Source organism: Melanerpes formicivorus, unplaced genomic scaffold (genome assembly GCF_026170545.1).
Source record: "Melanerpes formicivorus ecotype bairdi unplaced genomic scaffold, bMelFor1.0.p_v2 SCAF_65, whole genome shotgun sequence".
Lineage (NCBI taxonomy): Eukaryota > Metazoa > Chordata > Aves > Piciformes > Picidae > Melanerpes > Melanerpes formicivorus.
The window spans coordinates 2,426,062-2,449,619 of NW_027142417.1; the positions used below are offsets into that span (position 1 = coordinate 2,426,062).

Genomic DNA, 23,558 nt, shown 5'->3' on the forward strand with positions numbered 1-23,558 from the left:
AAAACACAAAAAAAGGACAATAACACAAAGTGAAAGAGACAGGAAGGGAAAAAAAACAAAACACACAAAAGGAAGGAAAAGGAAAAACAAAAAAAAAAGGAAGAAAACAGGAAAAAAGGAAAACCCAATCAGAAAAAGGAACAAAAAAGCAGAAAAGGAAGGGGAAAAAAAAAACAGGAAGAAAAAAGGAACAAAAAAGAGAAAGGAAGGAAAAAGGAACAACAGCAAACCAAAGGAGGAGAAAACCACAAAGGGGAAACCCAAGCAACACAACAGAAGGCCAACAAACAAAGAGAGAACGCTGAACAAGGCAACCCCCACCCCCAACCCGGGACCCGCTGCCCCCTCCCCACCACCCTCCCCCCGCAGCCACGCTCCGCCCCGCAGGGCCAGGCCACGCCGGGGCCTCTGTCCCCTGCCCCTGGAGGGCCTCTTCCCACCCCCCGGCTTGCGCCTGGCCGATACCCTGAGCTGATTGTGGAGTCTGTTGGTTGTGTTGGCAGCCATGCCCCCGGGCTGGGTCCTTGCTCTTCTCTTGCAGGTGCAGTTGAAGCGTGCAGGAGTGGAAGCAGCATGCGGTGCTCCCACTGCCCCTCGCGATGCAGGCCGGACGCTTCCCCCCCACCCCCTTACACCCCGACCTCCCAACCCCCTCCCCCACAGTCTGTTTGGTTTTTGCCCCCCCTTATTTCTCATTTCTTTCAGATCCTTTTCCCCCTTCCCACATTCCCCAGCTGGTTGGTTGGGTGCTTTTTGTTCCCCCCAACAGGAGAGTTGCGTTCCCAGGGAGCAGCGGGGCGAAGCTGGGCTCAGTCCCCAGGGCTCAGCGCGAGCTATGGCAGAGAGGGAGAGGTTTGTTCCTGGCCTCCAAAGAGCTGCAGGCTCCAGTTTGAGCTTTTTCTTTTTTTTCTTTTTCTTTTTTCTTAAAAAAAAAAAAAAAGGCAACAAAACCCCAAACAAAAAACCCCCCCAAAAAAACCCCAAACCATAACCCCAACCCAACGACCCCAAGAGTCTTCTTGTCTTTTCTTTCCCCCCTCAGTGGTTCCTTCACGGGCGTGAAGCAAAGGTTCAGAGGTCTATTGTAAACATGGAGTCTCGCCAGAGGCAGCAGAGGATGGGCACTTCACATTTCCCTATGGAGAGAGGGGCTGGGAGGAGGGGGTCTGCCCTCACCAGGCCTCGCTGCAGCCCAAGGCAGTGGAACCATCCCAGCCCGGGATTCTGGAGACCCTCCGTTTCGCTTCGCTCCGTTTCTCCTCCGAGCGAAACCGAGGGAGGAGGAAGCCAGGAGGCAGAGGAGGCTCCGGCCGCGCTCCCCCGCGGCGCAGTCCCTGCTGTGCTTTGCATATTGGAGGTTCCGAGCGCAGTCCGGCCGGGTATTGCTCTGGGTTCTGGCCTGGCAGGGGCAGGAGGGCTGAGTCGAAAGGGAAGCTGGAAATAAATAATGCTGGCATCACTTCGGACCAAAACCTGGGGCTGGGGAGCGGCTCCTGTCCAACCCTGCAGATACCAAGGGAAGAGGCAGTTTCGTCGGGAAGGCTGAGGTCAGGACAAGCGAGGTTCCTGAGGTAATAAGTCTGAGTCCATCTCCTCGAAGGCAGGGTCCACGTCGTCAGCAGCAGCACCCGCAGCCTGCTCCCGCTGCACCCCCTTCCAGCTGGCCTTGTTGAGTCCCAGGTGGCCCAGCATGGTCTGCGAGAGCCTCGTGTTGGAGAAGCGTGCCCACTCCCCGAAGAGAGGCTCCACCAGGTATGTCATGAAGCCTGCAGCAGAGCGCACACACACGGCCTGTGAGAGCGCAGCCCAGGGCCCCCCACCGGGCCAAGGGGCAGCACAGCCCCGGGGCCCCCCCCCAGGGCCAAGGGGCAGCACAGCCCCAGGCCACTCAAATGAAGTCTCTGGGGCAAAAAGCAGTAGCAAAACTGTGACCCAAGGCAGCAGAGCTCCAACTGGGGAAAAACCCACTGCAGATTTTAGGGGATCAGAACTGTTGGGGTTGGCAAAGCCCTCCAAGATCACCCAGTGCAACCACCAGCCCCACACCACCATGGCCATCAAACCACGTGCCCAGGGGCCATGGGCAGGGTTCCTGGAGCGCCCCCAGGGACGGGACCCCAGCAGCTCCCCACAAGGCAGGGGCTGGCAGGGCCCCAGGGCATTACCGATCTGGATGTTGGCGATGGTCTCTGTCTGCCGGTCACAGAGGGGACTCACACCCAAGTGGTATTTCTTCTCGATGTCTCCTGAGGAAACAAAGAGTTGGCAGCTGTTAGCTCAGCGGGTCCAGGCCCTAAGGGGGCCATCAGACACCAGCAGAGGGGAGATGGGCAGGCTGCTTCACCTGGGGGGTCCCTTGCAGCGGGCTGAATGCTCTGACTCCTCTCCCCAAGCCCCCAAGCAGGGCTTTGCATTGCTCTTTAGATAACACTGAAAGAACAAGCCCTCAAATCCCAGGGCCCTGCAGGACTAACCCTTCCCAGGCTGCTGCAGCAACGACAAATGCCCCTGAGCAGTCTGGAAGGGGAGAGCTTGGCCTTCAGACCTTCCTCTCCACAGCCACTTGGCTGCTGCTTCCCCATCACCTTGGTCACAGTTCACAGAGTGCATCTGGGTGGAAGAGTCCCTCCAAGGGCATCTTGTCCAACCCCCCTGCAGGCAGCAGGGACAGCTCCAACTGGAGCAGGTTGCTCAGAGCCCCATCAAGTTTGGCCTTGAATGTCTCCATGGATGGAGCCTCCATCAGCTCCCTGGGCAAGCTCTTCCAGCACCTCCAGTATTTGACCTCAGAAGCAGCCTCAGAGGGCCAGCACCAAAGAAAGGAGGCTGCTCCCCACTGGTGGCACCAAAGGAGCAGGTCCCAGGCCAGCTGAACCAGCCCTGGGAGAGGAGCAGCACATTTTGGTTCATTATTAAACCAATATACTAACCCTGGAGAAAGCCTTCTCTGTGTCAGCCAGAAGCTTCATGGACTGCTCACAGCAGCAGCCTGAACTGCATGGTAAGCAAACCCCCTCCCCTGCCCTCCCCTGCTCACCAACAGCCCTCCCAGCTGCTTCAGCAAGGAGGACTCCTGATGAAGGGGCCTCATAATTCACTGGAACCACTCCATAAATGCTCAGTGAGCACAAGTGTGCACCTGGAGCACCTTTCAGGCTGAAGGCTCTCCTGAGCCAGCCCATCCAGGTCCTGATTCTCAGCAGGCTCTTGGCTGGGGTTTAGCTGCACCAACCCCTCCCAAGCAGAAGCCATTAAGGTTAACAGGAAGAAGCCCCAAGGGCACTGTAAATCTGTCAGGCCAAAAGACAAAGCCCAGCAGCCAGTCGAGGTCTCTCTCCCCCAACGCAGGAGGCAGCAGCAGGCCCTGCTGCTCTCACTTGCCTTGGTGGAAGAACTCCTCTGTTACTTTCTCACTCCACTGCTTGCTCAGCTCCCACGTCCGGCAGGGGTTGCAGATATCAGCGCACTTCAGAGCCATCTAGGAAGGCAACAGAGCAGCGTCAGAGCAGCTGTGCCCCCAGCAGAGCCAGCTGGGGGCTGGCAGGAGTGCCCAGCACTGCCAGGGAGGGGCCTGGGACTCTGCCCTCCCCCAGGTCACCTGGAGGATGAAGTGTCGGTGGTTGGCGTTCTCCAGGCATAGGTCTCCTCTGTCCAGGTGGGATCGGAACATGGCCAGGTACTCATTCTGCTGGCTGATGTCAGTGGCAAGGATCAGGTCTCCTATCTGGCTTTCCATCAGCTGCCTGCAGGCAGGGGCAGCACACTCAGAGAGCAGAACAAACCACACCAGCAGCCAGCCCCACACTGCTCAGGCTCATGACAGTGTCTGTGCTTGCACCGGGCTGTGAGGATGCCCTCTGAAGCGCTTCCAACAAGAGAGCTCCTGAGGGTGCCCAGCTCAGGGCTCCCAGCTCAGGGCTCCTGAGGTGCCCAGCTCGGGGCTCCCAGCTCAGGGCTCCTGAGAGTGCCCAGCTCGGGGCTCCCAGCTCAGGGCTCCCGAGGGTGCCCGGCTCGGGGCTCCCAGCTCAGGGCTCCTGAGGGTGCCCAGCTCGGGGCTCCCAGCTCAGAGCTCCTGAGGGTGCCCGGCTCAGGGCTCCCAGCTCAGGGCTCCTGAGGGTGCCCGGCTCGGGGCTCCCAGCTCAGGGCTCCTGAGGTGCCCAGCTCGGGGCTCCCAGCTCAGGGCTCCTGAGAGTGCCCAGCTCGGGGCTCCCAGCTCAGGGCTCCCGAGGGTGCCCGGCTCGGGGCTCCCAGCTCAGGGCTCCTGAGGGTGCCCAGCTCGGGGCTCCCAGCTCAGAGCTCCTGAGGGTGCCCGGCTCAGGGCTCCCAGCTCAGGGCTCCTGAGGGTGCCCAGCTCGGGGCTCCCAGCTCAGGGCTCCCAAGGGTGCCCGGCTCGGGGCTCCCAGCTCAGGGCTCCCGAGGGTGCCCGGCTCGGGGCTCCCAGCTCAGGGCTCCTGAGGGTGCCCAGCTCGGGGCTCCCGAGGGTGCCCGGCTCAGGGCTCCCGAGGGTGCTTCACTGGCAGCTCTCTGGGTGACAGGAACAGTTTTTAGCTTTCCCTTCTCCCCCCTCCTTTCCCCCCCCCCCCCCCCCCCCCCCCGTTTAAAACTGCTTAGAGCTTGTTTCTTGCTGCAGGAGCTGAGGAAGGTCTGCTCTAACCTGCAGCTGTGGTGGCAGAAGAGGAACCAGCTGCCAAGGCTGACCTGAGCAGGAGCCTGACTGGATGGAGGGAGTTGCAGTAAGGGTTCCTCTCCACACATCACACTGCCCCATGAACTGCCTCCCCTCCAACACCCTGGCACCCAGGAACCCCTCAAGAGCAGGATCTGCAGCTTGGAGTCAGAGCTGCTGGCTGTGGGAGGCTGCCCCAGCCCAGCCTGCTCACCCCTGGAGCCATACCTGTTCTCTAAGGACATGTGTGCAAATAAACCAGACTCTCTCAGCAAGCCCACTGCTGATCTCCAGTGATGGTTCTCCAGTACTGAGGTATTCTGCCAAAGGAGAGGGGGTCAGAGGCAGCAGGCAGGGAGCCAGAGCAGCACCAGACACATTCATAGGGGCCTGGGGATGCTGCTTGCCTTGTTTCCTTTCCCAGCCCCTGAACACTTTGCTAGCTCACAGGTGTTTGTTACCCCAGTGACATGGGAGCAATGCCTGGACCCAAGCCTCCCCCAGGCTGAACACCCCACAAGCCAAAGCCCTTTTCCCTGCTCCTCAGGGACTTCCCCAGCCTGCCTGTCACAGGAGCACCAACCCCTTGTGGCCTTACCTTATACAAAGTTGCTAAGTAATGGTTGGTTTTAATTAGGAAGGGTTGGTTGACACCTGGGTGATCCAAATCATGTGTGGCAGCTGCTATCAAACTGAGCAGGACGTCCCATGGGGTTAGAGATCTGGAAAGCTGGAAGAGAAGAGCAAACAGCCTGGTAGCTCTGCCAGAGTGCCCTCAAAGAGGGGCTGGGTGGCTCTGCAGTGGCTAACAGCCACCAGCAGCTCAGAGCCACTTCTCATTTCAAACCAAGGTTCCACTGACTTCTGGCAGTGCTTCCCCCCCAGAGCTGCAGAATGGTCACAGTGCTTTGGGGGGTGCTCTTTCTGAGGGGGAAGGTCTGGCCTCCAAAGGTGCTGGCACACTAAATGCTACTTCCTGGCTGGTCAGGAGCTCCCCATTTCCCAAGCAGAGCTTGGAAAGCACCCAAGCAGCCAGAACTCCTTTGTCTTTGTCTCAGAGCAGAATGCAGAGCTGTGCCCCTCAGGGAATGCCACACTGGGGATGAGCTGCACTGAGGACACAGGACCAGAGAGCTGTTTGGGTTGGAACAAGCCCTCTAAGGTCATCCAGTCCAACCATCAACCCAACACCACCACATGCCCAGTGCCATGGCCACACAGTTCCTGAACACCTCCAGGGGTGGGGACTCCACACCCCCCTGGGCAGCCTCCTCCAGTGCCTGACCACTCTTGCAGGACAGAGATGTTTCCTGGTGGACAAGTCCACCAGCAGCCACTGGGTGTGAAGCCAGGGCCTCAGCAACATGCAGGGGACCTCCCTGCCCCTGTGTGCTCCAGGGGGGCTCTGCTGGGGGCTGGGTTGGCTGTAACAAAGCCTGCAGCGAGAAGATGCACACACAGCAGCTGCCCCCCCGGGGAGGAGGTGAGAACATCCCCTTACCTTGGGCTCTTTTAAGTAACAGTGCATGGCCTGAGTCACATCAGCAGCATGGACTGCGTTGTGGTAGGGGTTCTGACTGTGATAGTCTTCCTGAACCATAACTGCAGGGGAACAACAAACATCCACACCTGAGTAACACAGCAAGGTTGGATGTGTCCTTGCCAGGAGCAGCCCCCCAGAGGCGCCCGGGAGCAGCCCCCCCAGAGGCCTGCAGTGGGAGCAGCCCCCCCAGAGGCCTGCAGCAGGAGCAGCCCCCCAGAGGCCCCCAGCGGGAGCAGCCCCCCAGAGGCCCGCAGCGGGAGCAGCCCCCCAGAGGCGCCCGGGAGCAGCCCCCCCAGAGGCCCCCGGGAGCAGCCCCCCCAGAGGCCTGCAGCAGGAGCAGCCCCCCCAGAGGCCCCCAGGAGCAGCCCCCCCAGAGGCGCCCGGGAGCAGCCCCCCCAGAGGCGCCCGGGAGCAGCCCCCCCCAGAGGCGCCCGGGAGCAGCCCCCCCAGAGGCCTGCAGCAGGAGCAGCCCCCCAGAGGCCCCCGGGAGCAGGAGCAGCCCCCCCAGAGGCCTGCAGCGGGAGCAGCCCCCCCAGAGGCCTGCAGCGGGAGCAGCCCCCCAGAGGCCCCCGGGAGCAGCCCCCCCAGAGGCCTGCAGTGGGAGCAGCCCCCCCAGAGGCCTGCAGCAGGAGCAGCCCCCCAGAGGCGCCCGGGAGCAGCCCCCCCAGAGGCCTGCAGCAGGAGCAGCCCCCCAGAGGCGCCCGGGAGCAGCCCCCCCAGAGGCGCCCGGGAGCAGCCCCCCCAGAGGCACCCAGGAGCAGCCCCCCCAGAGGCACCCAGGAGCAGCCCCCCCAGAGGCCTGCAGCAGGAGCAGCCCCCCCAGAGGCACCCAGGAGCAGCCCCCCCAGAGGCCTGCAGCAGGAGCAGCCCCCCCAGAGGCCTGCAGCAGGAGCAGGGCCCTGGATTCAAGACAGATTCCCACACTCCTGCAGCCTTCGCCAGTGTCTCAACCACATCGTTTCCACCACCACCTGGAGTCATCCCTGCTCAGCTAGGAGCAGCAGGGGGCAGAGCAGGGCTGCAGGGAGCCAGGGCAGCAGCAGTCACTGCCATCAGGAGCTGCCCTTACCCAAAAACCTGCGGAGCTTCATGGTGTCCAGCTGGAAGTGTTCGATGAGTCCATGGAGGTTGAAGAGGTGAAAGGTTAGGCTGACAAGACTGTTGCCTGCAAACAAGATGAAGACACTCAGCTCACTGGCAGCCAGGACAGCAGTGGCTCTCAGGTGCATTGCTCCAAGCACAGTGCTCACACACCTTGCACAAGCAAACGGGCAGGGGCAGCGCTGCCACCCCAGGGCAGGGGGAGGCTGCAGGAGCTCTCTCCTCCAGCAAGGCCTCAGCAGAAGGCATGCAGCACCCAGCTGGGAGGAGGAGAATGTGGCTGGGCAGACAAAGCACCAGTTTCAGTGGGCAAGCTGCTCACAGTGGGATCCAGCCTCATCCACAGCAGGGTGCAAGACCTCACCGGCAGCCCTGCGGCTTCACACTGAGTCACACAACCTGAGGTGAAGAGCAAACTGCCACTGCTCTGGCTCAGTGTGCACTGGGCCTGTGCCAGCTCTCACTTCCTCAGCTGCTGGCCCAACTGCTCCCTCTTTCACCCAGGACATTTCCAGTTCCTGCAGGAAATGTGCAGGAGGAGAAGCTTCCAGCACCCTTCCCCTGCTCCCAGCTAGCAGCGTCCTGGTCACCTGCAGTGGGCAAGCTCTAAGAGACCAGAGAGAGCCTGCAGAGGTCTGCTTGCTCCATGTGCCTGCTACTGACTGCAGACAGATCCCAGTTGTGGCTTATTAGAGAACCACAGAATGCTCTGGGTTGGAAGGGACCTCCAAAGCTCACCCAGTCCAACCCCCTGCACTCAGCAGGGACATCCTCCACTGCAGCAGGCTGCCCAGAGCCCTGTCCAGCCTGACCTTGAATGTCTCCAGGGATGGGGCTTCAATCACCTCCCTGGGCAACCTGCTGCAGTGTTCCAGCAGCCTCCTGGTGCAGAACTTGTTCCTCACATCCAAATCTGCTCTGCTCTCATTTCAGACCATTGCCCCTGGGCCTGTCCCTACAGGCCTTTGGGAACAGTCCCTCTGCAGCCTTCCTGTAGCCCCTTCAGGGACTGGCAGGCTGCTCTGAGGTCTGCCTGGAGCCTTCTCTTCTCCAGGCTGAACACTCCCAGCTCCCTCAGCCTGGCCTTGTAGCAGAGCTGCTCCAGCCCCATGATCATCCTTGTGGCCTCCTCTGGACCTGCTCCATCAGGTCCATGTCCTTCCTGTGCTGGGGGCTCCAGAGCTGGACCCAGCCCTGCAGGTGACTCAGACCCTGAGAGGATTCCAGCAGGATTGTAAGAGTGAGCAGGCAGGTTAGGATTTAGATTCAAAGCCATCACATCACAAAGTGCTGCCTGATGAAAAGGGGGGGTGGGGATGGGGGGGGGTGAGCCAAGCAATGACATCCTGCACCCTGAGAGCAGAGGTATTTCATGCTAAGAGACAGCAGAGATGCAGCAGCCCCAGCACACTCACCATTTGTCAGTCTGTCAAAAAGAAAAATATCAAAATTCCAATTGCCAACCTTCTCCAGCATGCACTGAAAGAAAACACAGAGCTGTCAGTTCCCCCTTCCCACAGCCCAGGAGAGTGCTTCAGTTTCCAGAGGCAGGTTTGTGCATTCCCACATACACAATAAATGGCACCAAGAGCAGAATGAAGCCTGAGAACTGCACCCCTCTCAGCTCCATGGTGCAGAATGAAGTGCAAGCAGTGCCCTGCCAGACTGGCTGCAGAGTGTCCCTCACCCTTCAGCCACTGTCCTAAAGGAACTCAGACGCTTTCCAAGACTGAGGTTACAACAGGACACCTCTGCCTCTCCCAGCTCAGCTTCTGCAGGGAGCCAGTGCACTCAGCTTGCTGCAGGCTCTCCCCTTGCTTGATGTGTCTTTTTCTTGTTGCTGAGAGAAGTAACACCTGGGTCTGCTACTGGACAGAGGAGCCAAGCTTCTCACCTCCTTGAGAAGCTGCCTTTTGGCTGCCCAGCCAACTGAACCAGCACCGCCCTGCTGGTGCAGAATCATAGGCCAGAGACACACACAATGGGTGGAGCTGGAAGGGACCCTGAGGATCATCCAGTTCCAACCCCCTGCCCTGGGCAGGGACACCTCCCACCAGCCCAGGCTGCCCAAGGCCTCCTCCAGCCTGGCCTGGAGCAGCTGCAGGGAGGTGCCTGCTGCAGTGCCTCCTCACCCTCCCTGCAAAGAGCATCCTGGGACTCGCAGGCACAAACCAGAGGTCGCAGCCCACGCTGGGCTGCACTGCGAGCAGCGGGGCCAGGCCAGCAAAGAGCCAGCAGTACTTCACAAGGGATAAACCAAACCAAAGAGATGAGCAAGAGCTGAAGCAACCAACCTTGGCCTGTCCATTGTAATCATCATCTAGGATGTTAGAGGCGTGCGGGCCGGCGCTGCCGCGGAAGAAGCGGGACGATCGCAGGTACCTCTGGAAGCTAAGCAAGCGCCGCACGTTCCTCGCAGACACAGACACCTCGATCTCAGAGTTTGCTACAAAGGAAACCAGGACAATCAAACACTCTCCCAGGAGCCTGCGCCAGAGAGGGCTGGCCAGGGCAGGGCAGGCAGGCTGCCTGCTGGGGCGGGTTTGAGTTCGGCCTGGCGCTGAGGGCGGCGCGGGGGGTGGGTGTCAGCCAGCCGCACGTAACAGAGCTTTCCGTGGGTGCAGAGCCACGAGAGATGGAAGTGTTCTGTGTGAGCACCCTGTGAGGAGAAACAAGCATTGAAAGAGCTGAAACTGAGCTGTCTGAGGACCTCTGGCACTGAAAGGTCAGAAGTGTTAGGGGAGTTGTGCACAAACACCCAGCACTGCAGACAGCTGCCTGACGCCCAGGCAGCACGCCAGGACCCCAGCAAAGCTCCTCTGCTCTCACACCTCAGTGCCAGCCACTGCCTGCTGACCCAGGAGCTCTGGCACAGCTGTCAGAGCTCAGAAACTCCCTTGGCTGGCAAAGTTTTAACCAGTCAAGGGATTTGGGTGCTTTTGCAGACAACTCTGCTGCAAGCTCTCCTCTGCCAAACAAGGACCACAGACTCACAGCAGCTCCAATTCCCTTGCCCAGCACAGTGAATCTTTTACCCTCTTCCTGATCCAAAGGGTTTGCTTTGCTTTAAGTGGTTAGTTCTAACAAGTGATGCTGGCTTAAGCCTGATCCCACCTGAGATGCCTGAAGTGGTTCAGAAACAGTTCTGCACAAACAGTCAGTAATCTTGGAATTCCCTCATGCTCCCCAAAGTGACTTGGAGCAGGGAAAAGGAGGGGGGAAGGGGGAGGGAAGAGGGAAAGAAGGGAGGTCTGGCATTATAGCAACCTCAGCTCAACCCCTGCCTTCCAGCAGAAGCAGTTTCATTCTCCCTAAGTCTTTATCCACATCAGTTCTTTCCCCTGCAGATGTCCCAATGCACTTTGTGTTCTCCATCAGCTCACCAAGCCATTCATTCCCCACCTGCACTGAGCAAAGCCCCCTGGACAGGCCTGGCAATGCACAACAAGGCAGCATCTAAGGAAAGGCAGCAGCATGTCACACCCCCCAGCCTGTGCCAGCAGAGATGCAACTGACACAAGACCATGAAACACTGGAGCAGGGGGCTGGAGCTCCCAGCAGCTCCCTCAGAGTAACCTCACAGGAAAAATCATCTTCAAGTCATCCCACTCAGGCCAAGGGTTGATCTCCCCCAGCCCAGCTCTGGCAGCAGCTGCTAAAACTGCTTGCACAGCCACATCCACTCACACACAGGGCAGTAAGGACATTGCCACACTCTGCCCCCTCCCAGCCTTCCTAAGCACTCTGGTTCAAGGGAGGAGAGTGCCTGAGCAGTGCCAGCCTGCAGAACACAGAGCAGGGAGCAATGGAAGAGGTTCAGCAACCATGGCTTGACCCAAGCCCCTCTCATTCAATCTGCAAGGACAGGAACAAGCTGCCCATGAGAGAAGATTTGGAGCCCTAGAAGCTTTCTGCAGCTCCAGAACACCAAATTCAGGGGGACTGCACCAGCCCCAAAGGCAAATTGCTCTGTGTGACAGCTAAGCATTTGCCAACAAGACACTTCAGAACAGGTGAGTCAGCTGTGGAGGTTTGACAGCTGATTCATTTCAAAGGCAAATGGGTGGCTTTCAAGGAAAGAGGGGGAAGGGAGCAGCAGAGAGAGAGGCTCCTCAGCTGCAGGAACACTGACAGCATCCATGGCTGCCCTTTCCTCTTCCTCTCAGATAACCTGCTCTAAAGGAGACAAAAAGCAACCACTTCCCAGCCCTGGCAGACCAAAGCTCATGGGATGGGCTGCTCCAGGGAAGGACTCAGTTGTGCAGTGGGAAGTTGGTGTTTCCCTCCTGGCACAGGCAGAAGGCTCCTCTTTACAAGCATGATTAATTAGGGAGTGCCAGCCTGCCCTCTGCCATCCTGAGTCACCAAATGCTCATTTCAGAGCCCCTGCCAAAGCCAGGTTCAGTAACAAGCTCATCATGGGAAGGAGGAGGTGCAGAGGAGGTTACAGCTGCTCAAGAACAAGCAGGCTGCAAAACATGCCCTGTGTCATTGGGAACCTTCAGTGTGCCAAACACCCCTGCAGGATTCAACCACAGCCACTGGCTCAGGAGCTGAGGGCAGATTAAAGGACAAGTTAGACACTACATAAGTGCACAGGACCTGGAAAGTCTGGAGACCTGAAACAGCATGGGAGCCAGGGCAGGAGGCTGCCAGGGGAACGAGGCCACAGCCCTCACAAGCACCTTCCATGCAAGGAACCAGGGGACTGGAACTGCAGCTTCTGTGCAGGTCCCCAGCAGCTCCCCCAGGCTGCTCCTCCTCCTTTAACTCTTCCTCCCCTACTTCAACAGCCCCCAAAGCGTTTGTCACTCCCAAGCTGTTGGCTTGTATTAATTAATGAAACGCTGCTATTCTTGTTTCTCAGCAGCCCAAGTGAGCTGCTGGTGTGCTAACAGAGTGCCTGTGTCTGCAGCAAAGGCCCAGCTCTGCTCCCTGCTCCCAGCCAGCCTGCTGATGCTCTGCAAGGACAGCAAGGGAAAACAAAAGCTAATTCAAGTTGTCTTCGTGCAACAGATTTTGTGTTTTCCAAGACACTTATTTTAATCTCCCTTCCCACTCCCAAGCTGAAGTGTGTTGTGCTTTGTGAAAACCTGGGGAAAAGAGAAATTAATGTTCTCACATTTTAGAGGCATATTAAAGACTTCTCCTTCCTCCTGCTGAAAGAGAAATCCAAAGTGAGTGGAGCACAGACAGCTGCCAGCCACAGAACCATACCCTCCTGATGACACACAGCCACTCTGCATCTTCTGGGGAGCAAGGACAGGCCCCCAGGGGGAGAAGGACAACTCCTTCATGCTTTGGGTTGATTTTGTATTCATGGAAACCTTCAATCCCAGCAAAAAGCTTCAACCTGCTCTTCATACAGTGATAAAAGCCTCTGCTGGGGTCCTGGTTAAGGCAAGGCATAAGAGCTCTGCCTCCAGCTCTCCCCTGCCACAGCCCAAGAGGGGAACAGGAAATGATCCATGCTACCAGCCACTGAACTCTGGGATTAGCAAGAGGGCTGCCACCAGCAGAAGAGGAATTAAAGGGCATACAGGAGAGGAAGGATGCTGTGTGAAGGGCAAGGCTGAGGTTTGCTGGGGGGGTCACCAGAGGAGGGCTTTCCCCTTGAAGTTCAAGGGAATCTCTTCTTCCAGAGGACTCAACCCAGCTGATCGTTTTCACACAGCAGATACTCCCAGCAGAGCTGCTGGCAGTTCCCAGCACCTGGAAACACACACACTGGGCAGAAGTGCTCGTTTCCACATGCCAGCTCTCCCCACATGTTCAGTGAAGAGCTCTTTCTGCCCAAAGTGGAGGCATTCCCCAGCACCTCACACCACTAGAGGGACCCAGCAGCATTCCAGCGGCAGCTCTGTTCCCATCAAGCCATTCAGAAATGCAGGAGATCCTAGCAAGCAGTGTGTCTCCTGGCTGAGAGGAATCCAAACCACTTCACCTTCGAGAAGCTCTACCAGTACCCCACCTAAGAACAACTCTACTGTGGAGTCTCCTTGATCACAGGATGGGAGAGAGTGGAAGGGACCTCTGGAGATCATCCAGTCCAAACCCCCTGCTGAAACAGGGTCAGCCACAGCAGCTTGCCCAGGATCACAAGGGCCAGGTGGGCCTGAAGGAGGCTCCAGGAGTTGCTCTTCTGGAGGTGATGCCCTGCAAGACATCACCAGAGACCTCCTTTCCTGAAGAGTCTTACAGACTGCAGCAGTGCCACAGAATCACAGAAGGGGTTGGGTTGGAAGGGGCCTCTAAAGGTCATTAGTCCAACCCCAGGGCACTCAGCAGGGACATCTTCCACTAGAGCATCCTGCTCAGATCCTTGAATAGCTCCAGGGATGGAGCCTTGACTCCCTCCCTGGGCAACCTGTAGCAGTGTTCCAGCACCTTCATGGTGCAGAACTTGCTCCTCACAGCCAATCTCAATCTGCTCTACAAACTTGACTTTGTTAAGCCTAGCTGAAGATGCACTCTAGGAAACAGAGGTGATTAAAAAGGGAATAAATAGCCCCAAGACCACAAAGCCAGCAGCTTCCTGAAGGGAATGCACTCAAAATTCAGTCCTCTGCAAACCTACCAACAGAGAACCGGGTTAAACTGGGGGGAAAAGAGAAGTGGTCAGCAGACTGTGAGCTGGACTTCCTGAAAGACACTCAGCTTCTTCACGAGACATGACTGACACCAGCAGGACACTGGACACCAGAGCTCAGCCAAACAAAACACAGACTTGCACTAAGACTTCAACACTGGGAGCCACAGCCAGGACAGAAGCCCCCAGCAGAACAGGCAGGCAATGGTCACTGCAAAGCACTTAGAACCAGGGGGTGGAATTAGTGGAGAGGAGAAGTCACAGGGAAGCTTGACAAGGACCAGGAAGTGTATCCATGCACTGCTGCTGGGGTAGAGGGGAGGGAAGCCAACACTCGATGTGCTTTACTCTGCTTTAGCTGCAGAGAAGACCCTTTGGGGGGCAGTTTTGCCCAGACCTGCTCCTCTCTCACACTGCCCACTGCTCAGATGGGCTAACATTCCTTAGCCATGTAGCTCTGTGAAGGAAAGTCCTTCTGGAGGGCAGGGAGAATGCCCTCGAAGTCAGGTCAAACCTGGCTCTCCACCTGCAGTCTGGAAGGAGGATACTAAAACTCTTTTGCTTAAAGGATTACTGACCTGGACTCAACTAAAAGCCAACATTTTGCTGATAAACCCCATTCTGTAATAGGTAACCTCATGATTCAGTGAGACTGGGCTGGATCTACCCCTTCAGGTTGGAAGGGACCTGCAAGACCATCTAGCTCCAACCCCCTGCCCCAGGCAGGGACACCTCCCACTAGAACTCCTTACTAAGTCCACAGCATATGGAGTCACAGAAACATTTAGGCTGGGAAAGACCTTTAAGATCATCAAGTGCAACCAGGGAGCAGGAGTCTGAGGTCAAGCAGCAGTCCTGAACTGCAAAAGAAAACCTGACTCTACCACAGCAAGTCCCAGAGCTGCCCCAGCAGCTGACTCCAGAGGGAAGTTACAGCCAAAGAATTTTTTGGGCCTCCTAGCAACATTCTTTGCTGTCATCAGACACCACAGTTGATGTTGCTCAAAGTTGGTGCCTGTGCCTGGACAAGCAGGAACAAGAAGAAAGGGTGTGAAAAGCCTTTTCCTGATTAGTCATGGGCTGCCCGGTGCACAGCCAGGGGAGAGACAGCGGCAGCCCCGCAGCAGCACAGCCACCCACCGGGGCTGCCTCCCAGCAGAGCTCTGCTGGCAACTGACAGCCTGAAAGGCCATGGAAATGCCTGCAGCACAGAGTCAGGCAGCTCCTCACTCACAGGCCACTGCCACAGAGGATTTTTATAGCACTCAATACAATCAGCAGGACCTGAAACAGGATTCTCACCCTCTCTTGAAAGAGAACCCCAACACAAACCAACACAACCCCCCAGCAGGCTCCTCAAGCTTTGCTTTCTCACCTAGTTTGTGCCACCAGCTTCTGAGTGAAGCCCAGGGTTTAAGAGTTCTGAAGCAGTGATCTGCTTGTCAAGAGGAACTCAAGAGATCAGAATATTCACTGGAGCAGCCTCTGCCACTCATTGTCATGCACAAAAGAATGACAGCCACCACACTGGCTGCCAGGAGGGAGCAGAATGCTTGGAGTGGGCTGATCCAGTCTTGGTAGAGACACCTGAGGAGATTTAACACACTCACTGCTACTGGCAGCACTCAACTGAGGCTCAACTCCCCTGCACCTTGGCTGCATGGTGGTCATCAAAAGCTTTTGTACTACAACAACTGCTGAGAGATTTAGTTCTAGAAACAGAGAGGGGGAAGTGAAATCCAAAATTATTCTTCTGATAGCAAAGATAAAGTTTGGGGGAGGGGGGGAATAAAGTTTTTGAGGAAAAAATGTTTCCTTAAACACAATTAATTAATTATTAATCTGCTGTTTTCTTAGAACACTTCAAGATTTATCTGAGATCTGTCTGTGTCCAAGAGCTGAAGTCCTGGCTTCATGCTTGGGTGAATGTAATGCTAAGTGCTGCTGCTGAGAGCAAGAGCTTTGCCATCTAATTGTCTTCAAATAGCATCCTGGGCCAGGCAGGAAAACGTTCTTCTCACCTGGTTGTGTGTGCCAAGGAAGAGCTCAGCACTCAGAGTCTTCATTTCCAGAGGGAGTCAGGGTTCAGGGAGCTTAAATTTTTCAAGCTAGAAGTTTAGAGATTCCCAGGCTGCACTGGGTTGGAAGGGACCCTCCAAGGTCATCCTGTGCACCCCCCCTGCAGTCACAGCAGGGCCACCTCCCGCTGCAGCAGGCAGTGAAGCTTTTCCTCTTGTCTTTGCTGATGAAGTAGCACTACAGACTCTTCCTAAGAAGCATAAAAAATCAGCCTTGCCATGTAAGCTGCTGGCTTTCATTTTAAGAGGCTCAGGAGTTCAAACCCTAATGGAAGCCTTTGTTTATTACTTTGTGATCGAGCTGCTTTCAAATACTTACAGTGAAAAATACGGAAATCAATGTATGGATGAGAGCCTCTTCTCTCTGTCTCAAATCCTGCCCGACTTCTTACTCGCACATCTCCTAGAAACAGGGTCAAGAGTGAAAGAAAAGTGTGGAAGAGTGGCAGAGATAAAATGCAAATGCACATAGCCTGGAGGGGGAAAGAGTCACCAACCCAGCTGGAGGAGGGCTATTCAAACAACAGGCCGGCTGCAGCGCTCCTGCTTCAGCGCCTGCTCCAAAGGGGAGATTCAAAGTTTGAAGACTCGGTTGGCATGCAACCTGCCTGCGTGCTCCTCTCACTCTCCCCTGCCTGAGCACAGCTGCTTTGCTCCTCTCACTCTCCCCTGCCTGAGCACAGCTGCTTTGCTCCTCTCACTCTCCCCTGCCTGAGCACAGCTTGCCAGAAGCACGTGAGAAGCATTCAGATGGAATTAGGGACAGCTTGCTACACCAGTATGGGACAGGGAAGGAGGACATTAAAGGCTGGGCTGGCTCCTCAGTCACACACACAGAACAGTAACATTTTGTACCACAGCAAAACAAACAGATTCAGGTCTAGAAATGGCAGCTTGGGGACGAGATGGGGTTAGATCACACAGGAGAGTATTCTCCCACTAGCATTTACTTACTTGTGCTCAGCTGTTTGAATACTACACAAGAGCCCAGTAAAACACCAAAACTCAGTATTAAAATGTCAGCAAAGCCCCTTGCACTGCAATCAGCTTCAGCCTGAACCCTGCAGCATGCCAGCTGACTTCTGCTCAGGCACTGGACCAGCTGAAAGCTGATCAGTATTCCCTGGTTAGCTATCTGCACACATTCACCTGATTAAAGGCTTGCACTTCAAATCTCTGGCAGCCACAAACTGGGCAGCCCTTGGAGGCTCAAATGCAGCAGAGGTTCACTTCTCAAATCCTAACCAAGTGGTGGCATTTAAGATGGGAAAATGTCCTGGTGTCTAGCTGTGAAAACACTTTCTGCTCTCCTCAGGCACAGTTTGATATGAACCCCAAGTCTGACATCAGCTTCCCATGAACCCAGAGTTTGATGACCTGCTTCCTATGATCCCAAAGTTCAACGCCTGCCTCACAGGCACCCCAACAGAAGAACAAGATAAAATACAGCTATTCCATTTCCAGCTAACTTCTTGAGAGCAGTTTTCCCCTTTCCTCTCCATCCTGCTCCTCTGTAATGCTGAAGCAGGCAGGTGATCAGAACACAGTCAAAGCCACTGAGTGAAACTTCAGTAACAGACTTCTAACACTCCAGAGGTGCTTCCTAGAGACCCATCTCTCTGCACACTGCCTATCTGTGGTGACAGACTGCGCATGAATGTTATCTCATGAGGCAGGCTGGGAAGCCCACAAACCCTAAAGAGGCCAAGAGCTCCCCAGAGAACAAGCCTGAAGTTTGTGTAGCAGTAAAACCACACCAAACACACTTCTAACTCCTCTGGGGGTTTTGAAACTGAAAACCTTGAGAGCTGCAAGGGGAAATAATCCAATTTCTACCTGTGGCTATTATTTTTCAGCCCACTGACAATATATTGCTTAAGGAGGTTCCAAGCATTCAGCTGAGCAGAGGGCAAGAGGCAGTACAGAGGCAGCAAATTGCAGAACTCCTCTGTTGGGCACCCAGAATAAATCAGCACAAAGGGAAAGGGGAGGGAATTCTGGAAGAAGAGGGGAAGGCAGTAGTGGCTGTGTAAGGAAAGAGAAGTTTAGAGGGAGGAGAATGCAACCTTCCACTCAGTTATCTGGGCAAACAGTCCCAGCTACAGCAGGGTGAATGAGCTCACAGCCTGAACTACAGCAGAACAGAAAGGGGTTACTTCAGTGTTGGTTGGTGCTTTTACAGAGGAGGTGATGCAGCTTTGGGGCACTGTGTGGCTTTCAAGGCAGCCTTAGCCTCCACGTTCTCCCAACCACGATGTGGATTAGCAAACAGCTTCAGAGGGAGCTGTGGGTGAACAATTCACCTGAACCTGCCCTGAACAGCACAATCCTACAATGGGTTGGGTTGGAAGGGACCTCCAAAGCTCACCCAGTCCAACCCCCCCTGCAGTCAGTAGGGACATCCTCCACCAGAGCAGGCTGCTCAAATCCTTGTCAATGAGGACACCCAATCATGGGATGGTTTGGGGTTGGAAGGGGCCTTTAAGGGTCACCCAGCCCAACGCCCCTGCAGTGAGCAGGGACATCTTCAACTAGAGCAGGTTGCTCAGAGCCCCAAACCACCTCAGCCAGAATGCTCCAGGTGATGTTAAACCTGACAGTTCCAGTGCTGCCTGATGAAGAGGTTCAGATCCTGACAAGGACCACAGCCAGCTCTAGGTGCCAGATGTGGGTTTAATTTGAGATCTAATGCTCAACCCCAAAATTCAACTGAGAGAGAGCCAGGACTGTAATGCTGCTGCAGGCCTGAGATCACAGGTCTGCAAACTGCATGGCACAGGGGAATGTCATTTGCTAGACATCATCCTCCAGGGCATGGCCACTGAGTCACAGCCATGACAGAAGAGCTGTTCCCCAAGCAGTCAGCTGCATTTTTCCCTACATCACCAGGACTGTAAGTATTTTTAAGACAAAGGCTTGAAGACTGAATAAACAGCAGAAGGAGGAATGTGAGAAGCAGCTTTGCAGCTCCAGCTGAGAAGGCATCAGGGCTGTAACAAAAACTTACCTTGAGCCAGAGCTCTCAGCTCCTGCCCCCTGCTCAGTTTGCTGCTCACACAGCAAGGACAGCTCTGATACTCAGGGGGCAGCTGGAAGGCCACAGCTGTCATCCCTGCCTGTTAGGGTTACACTGCACATGCTTGGTGCTACCCTAACAGCCCAGCATGGCACAGTAACAATGCAGCAGCTGCCTGGGGAGATGAGGCAGAAATCACAGAGCATGGAGAAGGACTGCTGGGAGCAGAAATTGTGACAGACACCTCAAGGGAAAGCACCCAAGGCAGAGCTGTGAAGAGCAGGATTTCCAGCAGGGATCATTAGCTTCACAGCCTAAAGCTCCCAGGAAATTTGCTGGAGAAACAGAGGACAGGTCAGCTGAATGTGGCAGAACTGAAGCAAAAGGAATACAGCATCACAACTGCTACCAGAGGAGTGTGAACCTGGGCTCCACAGCAGCTCTGCCTCCACTGTTCTCTACCTGAAGTGCTCAGGACCTCTGAAGGAGGTTGAAACACTCCAGTCTGAGCTGAGGTACCCCTCACCAGTACAAGCAGTCACTGCCCCACTCCTCCCCCATGCACAGCAGCAAAACTTTCAGGCAATATAAAAACCAAACAAATCAGAAGAGCAAAATGAAGACAGCAGCAAGAGGACACAGAAGCACTTACAGGAGCTGTTGGAATCCCTCCCAGGTGCTGAGAGCAAAAGCTGGCTGAGGTGAAGCAGCTCCAAGGGCTTAGAAGGAAAATTCTACAATGCTGCATCTGTATCTGTACTTTAAAATAGTAAATAAGGCACTGGGGAGTGGCCTGGGAGTATTTTGGGCATGGGGCATGACAGATGAGTCAGAGCCAAGGCCATTTGTTTGTATCCCTGCCGATGGGGACAGTTAAGTTCCTTGTTTGGTCTGTGTGCCCTTAAAACCGGCTCTTTCTAAGGGCCCCTGGAAAGGCTGCCACCCCACAGGGCTTTCTGAACCCTTGCTGCCAAGGGGCTCCCACTGGAGCAGCCTGAAAGGTTCAAGGAAGCAACTCTCCAGTCTGCACAAGTGGAGAGGGGCAGAGAGGTGTCCTAGATACCCAGCTTTGTATTTTTGGTCTGCTAAATAAACACCCTGTTGAGGTCCATTCTATTGGGATGATAACCAAGCAAGGCAAAGGCAAAGCCTCTTGTGGCTGTGCCTACCTTGCAGCTATGTTACACCTGAGGACTCCTTACAGCTTCCTCTGCTGAAGTGCATGAAGACAAACAGGAAAAACTAAACCAGAGCTCTCACAGTTCTGCAGGGGAAATGCATTCACTCCTGAATCCACTCTGACCTGGCTGCTTCTGCAGACTGCTGTGTCCAACTGCTCAGCTCTCAGGCTGCTCTTTGCTACAGTCCCTTCATGAATCAAACAGTAATACATCTGTAAATAGCTGCTAACTCCTGCAGGAGAGCAGAGGGAACCCCAGGGGAAATCAAGTGATCACCCACAAGTGAGAAACCCTTCCAAAGCCTCACTGCCTCTGAACAGCAACAGCTGCCAGCAAGCCAGCCACACCAAGCACCCAGCACACCCTCTGCTCACTAACTGCAAGGAGAGAATGAGGGAGAATTTCCCTTCCTTCACATTCTGGACACATTCCAGTTCTGCCCAGGACAGTCCAGGGCTTCTCCTACAGTGCTTTGCTCTCCTCTGGATTTACTCAGGCATTAGCACAAAGCCTCCTGCAGAAAGGATGGGTCGAGTACTTCATGGGACTGCTCAGCTTCCAAAGCAGCAGCAGAAACCAGAAATGAAGGATTACTTCCTCACAAGCTGAGTTCCTATCCCTGGCAGACCCAGTTTGAAAGGCTAAACCAGACCCACACTTGCAGCACCTTTAATTCAAGCATATCAGTGCAGTGGAGGTAAATCCTTACAGATCTTCACTGTACTCAGTCTGGAAGATTTGAAGCAGAAAACCCAACTCTTCTAATTGCAGCACAAACTAAACTGAGTTTTTAAACTGTCACAACATGAAGACAACAAAACCCCCTCAGGCCTGAACTGACTTCCTTTCTCTTCTGGGTAGAGCAGGGGGGAAAAATTAATCACATTGTGAAGTATTGTAGTGTGCAGCCTACCAAAAGGAGGAGTAAACATTAAAAGGTTGGTTTAACTTTTTAAAATCACTCCCATTTCCACCAGCAACAACCAGCAGCAGCTTTTCCAGGCAGCATTTAGCTGCCCAGCATCTTCTGTCCTCTGCCTCTTAAAGCCTCCAAAGCAATTCAGGACAGGCTCCTAGCAGAAAGCCTTCAGCAGGCAGTGCTGTGCCATTAGCAATCTCAAGCTTCAAATAAAAGAAGACAGCAAAGTAGGTGAGAGGATCAGTTGGCTGTCCAGGTGCACAGGCACACAGGTGCCTCCACACCTGGGCTACGAGGAGATGTGCACACAGAGAGCTCACAGCTGGAAACTCACAGGCAAGGCAGTGAGGAGTTTCTGGGGGCCTTAAGGACCACAGAATGGTTTGGGTTGGAAGGGACCTCCAAAGGTCATCCAGTCCAAACCCCCTGCAGTCAGCAGGGGCATCCTCCAGCTACAGCAGGTTGCTCAGAGCCTTACTGAGCCTAACCTTGAATGTCTCCAGGGATGGGGGCCTCAATCACCTCCCTGGGCAACCTGCTGCAGTGTTCCAGCAGCCTCATGGTGCAGAACTTGTTCCTCACACCCAATCTAAACCTGCTCTGTCCCCATTTCAAACCATTACCTCTCATCCTACCCCTGCTGCAGGCATACACTGTTAGCTCATGTCCAGTTTCTCACCCACCAGCACCCCCAAGTCCTTTTCTGCAGGGCTGCTCTCTATCTCCTCACCCCCCAGCCTGGGCTGGCATCTGGGATTGCCCTGACCTAGGTGCATTGTTTCAAACCAACAGCTGTTTATCAATACAAGCAATATATCCAAGTACTCTTTTCAGAACACCTTGAGCATTTCATAGCCTCACTTTTGAGGGTTTTAAAAGCCTGTGGTAAGCTTCAGACAAATGTTCTCTGCACTACAGCTTTAAGCAGAAGAGTCCCAGACAGAGGTGAGAGAAATTCCATTGTAGCAATACAAATCACTCAGGAGTCACCTGGAAAACTCCACTTCTACCAAAGACATCAGATTCATTAGCAGAACTTTCTTTGATATAGGAGTACAACATCTGGCAAGAACTCTTCATTTGATTCCAGGTGAAACATCTGGCACAAAGGTGAATGCAGGAACAGCAAGAGGAAAGTCACCACGCAACCCAGCCAGCCCCACAGCCACCACAGCCCAGACCCTTCTAAGCAACCTAACCAGCACAAAGGGAATGAGAAGTTGCCACAAGAGTCAGCTGTAACCCATCCTTGGAGCTCCATCCCAGGCCTCAGAGCTCGGCAGTACAAAGCTGCTGTGCTTACCTAGCATACGAATGTAGAGCGCAGTCTGGTCGGAGCTGTCATAGGAAATTGCTCCACGTCTCTGCCAAGAGAAAGGAAACAGAGTTATGGTCTGGGCAGGTCAGAGCTGAATTGTTTGCACTTTGAGATGAAAATAAACTGTCACTTGTCCACTTGCAACTTAGCAAGAGCCCCGGAGCAGGCTGCCCAGAGAGGTTGTGGAGTCTCTCTCTGGAGAGATTCCAAACCCACCTGGATGTGTTCCTGTGTGCCCTGCCCTGGCTTATCCTGCTCAGGCAAGGGGATTGAACTCTGCAGGTCCCTTCCAACCCCTACCATTCTGTGACTCCATGAACAAATTCCTTAGATCATTAGGTGAGGCTCATAACCACCCTGCTCCTTTCCAGGCAGGAGCACAGTCACCAGAAGAGGGTGGGCTGGTTTGCTTCAGCACTGAAGCCAGGGAGCGATCTGGGCAGATTGTTTATACAGGGCTGCCGCTTTGAAAAGCTCACCTTCGATTTCAGTTTCACACCAGAGTGTCATTTACCCTTCCAGAAGGCAGAACAGTAAGAGAAGCTTTTGCTTCTCCTCTTTTCTAGCACATGTTTAAGGAAGAGGAGTGGAAGAAGTTCCAACTGCAGCAGCAGATCATTCATCCGCCCAGAACAGCACCACAGGGACTCCCTGCAGACAGGTGAAGGAAGCAGCTACCAAGAGAGGAGATTTTTCAGGAAGCTCTGCCTTAAAACCTTTTCCCAAGAGGAGAGGAAGTTACTAAAGGCCATGCAAGGGGGGTGAGGTGCCAAAATAGCACAGAGGGAGATCTTCAAAGGGAAACCGTGCAGTGATGCTGGGGAGCACAGCCTGGAAACGGAGCACCTGCTGCTGTTTGTGCCAAACACAGACGTTTCCACTCATGTATCAGTTTTAGCTCCCAGCTTTCCCAGTCCAGCCCAGAGCACAGCCCCAGCAGCACTGATGGGCACTGGGGCTGAGCAAGCACTGACCTGCCGCCTTTGGGAGCCTGGAGAGGGACAACTGCTGGTCTCATGCCCCAACAGCTGAGGGAGGGCAGGCTGCTGAGCTGGGGGCCTCCGAGGCTCAGCACTGCCATCCAGAACCATCTCTGCTCTCTGGGGGAGCACACAGCACTCACACACACCTCAGGGGGTTGTTCAGA

General features: G+C 55.0%; 1 protein-coding gene across 2 annotated transcripts in view; it reads right to left on the reverse strand.

Annotated features, from left to right (window-relative positions):
• Positions 1–662: 662 nt before the first annotated feature.
• The window catches only part of PDE7A (phosphodiesterase 7A), a 51,101-nt gene continuing 28,205 nt past the window's right edge, over positions 663–23,558 (reverse strand). The window contains exons 2-13 of one of the 2 annotated variants that reach the window (XM_068162486.1): positions 22,397–22,457; positions 16,297–16,380; positions 9,605–9,756; positions 8,726–8,789; positions 7,279–7,374; positions 6,168–6,268; positions 5,265–5,396; positions 4,895–4,986; positions 3,599–3,743; positions 3,382–3,478; positions 2,166–2,246; positions 663–1,766 (exon numbers count right to left, since the gene is read on the reverse strand). In XM_068162486.1, the coding sequence (XP_068018587.1) occupies positions 1,549–1,766; positions 2,166–2,246; positions 3,382–3,478; positions 3,599–3,743; positions 4,895–4,986; positions 5,265–5,396; positions 6,168–6,268; positions 7,279–7,374; positions 8,726–8,789; positions 9,605–9,756; positions 16,297–16,380; positions 22,397–22,457 (1,323 nt within the window). In that variant the 3' untranslated portion in view covers positions 663–1,548. The remainder of the gene's footprint in view (positions 1,767–2,165; positions 2,247–3,381; positions 3,479–3,598; positions 3,744–4,894; positions 4,987–5,264; positions 5,397–6,167; positions 6,269–7,278; positions 7,375–8,725; positions 8,790–9,604; positions 9,757–16,296; positions 16,381–22,396; positions 22,458–23,558) is intronic. The other variant, XM_068162487.1, reaches the window with a different exon arrangement.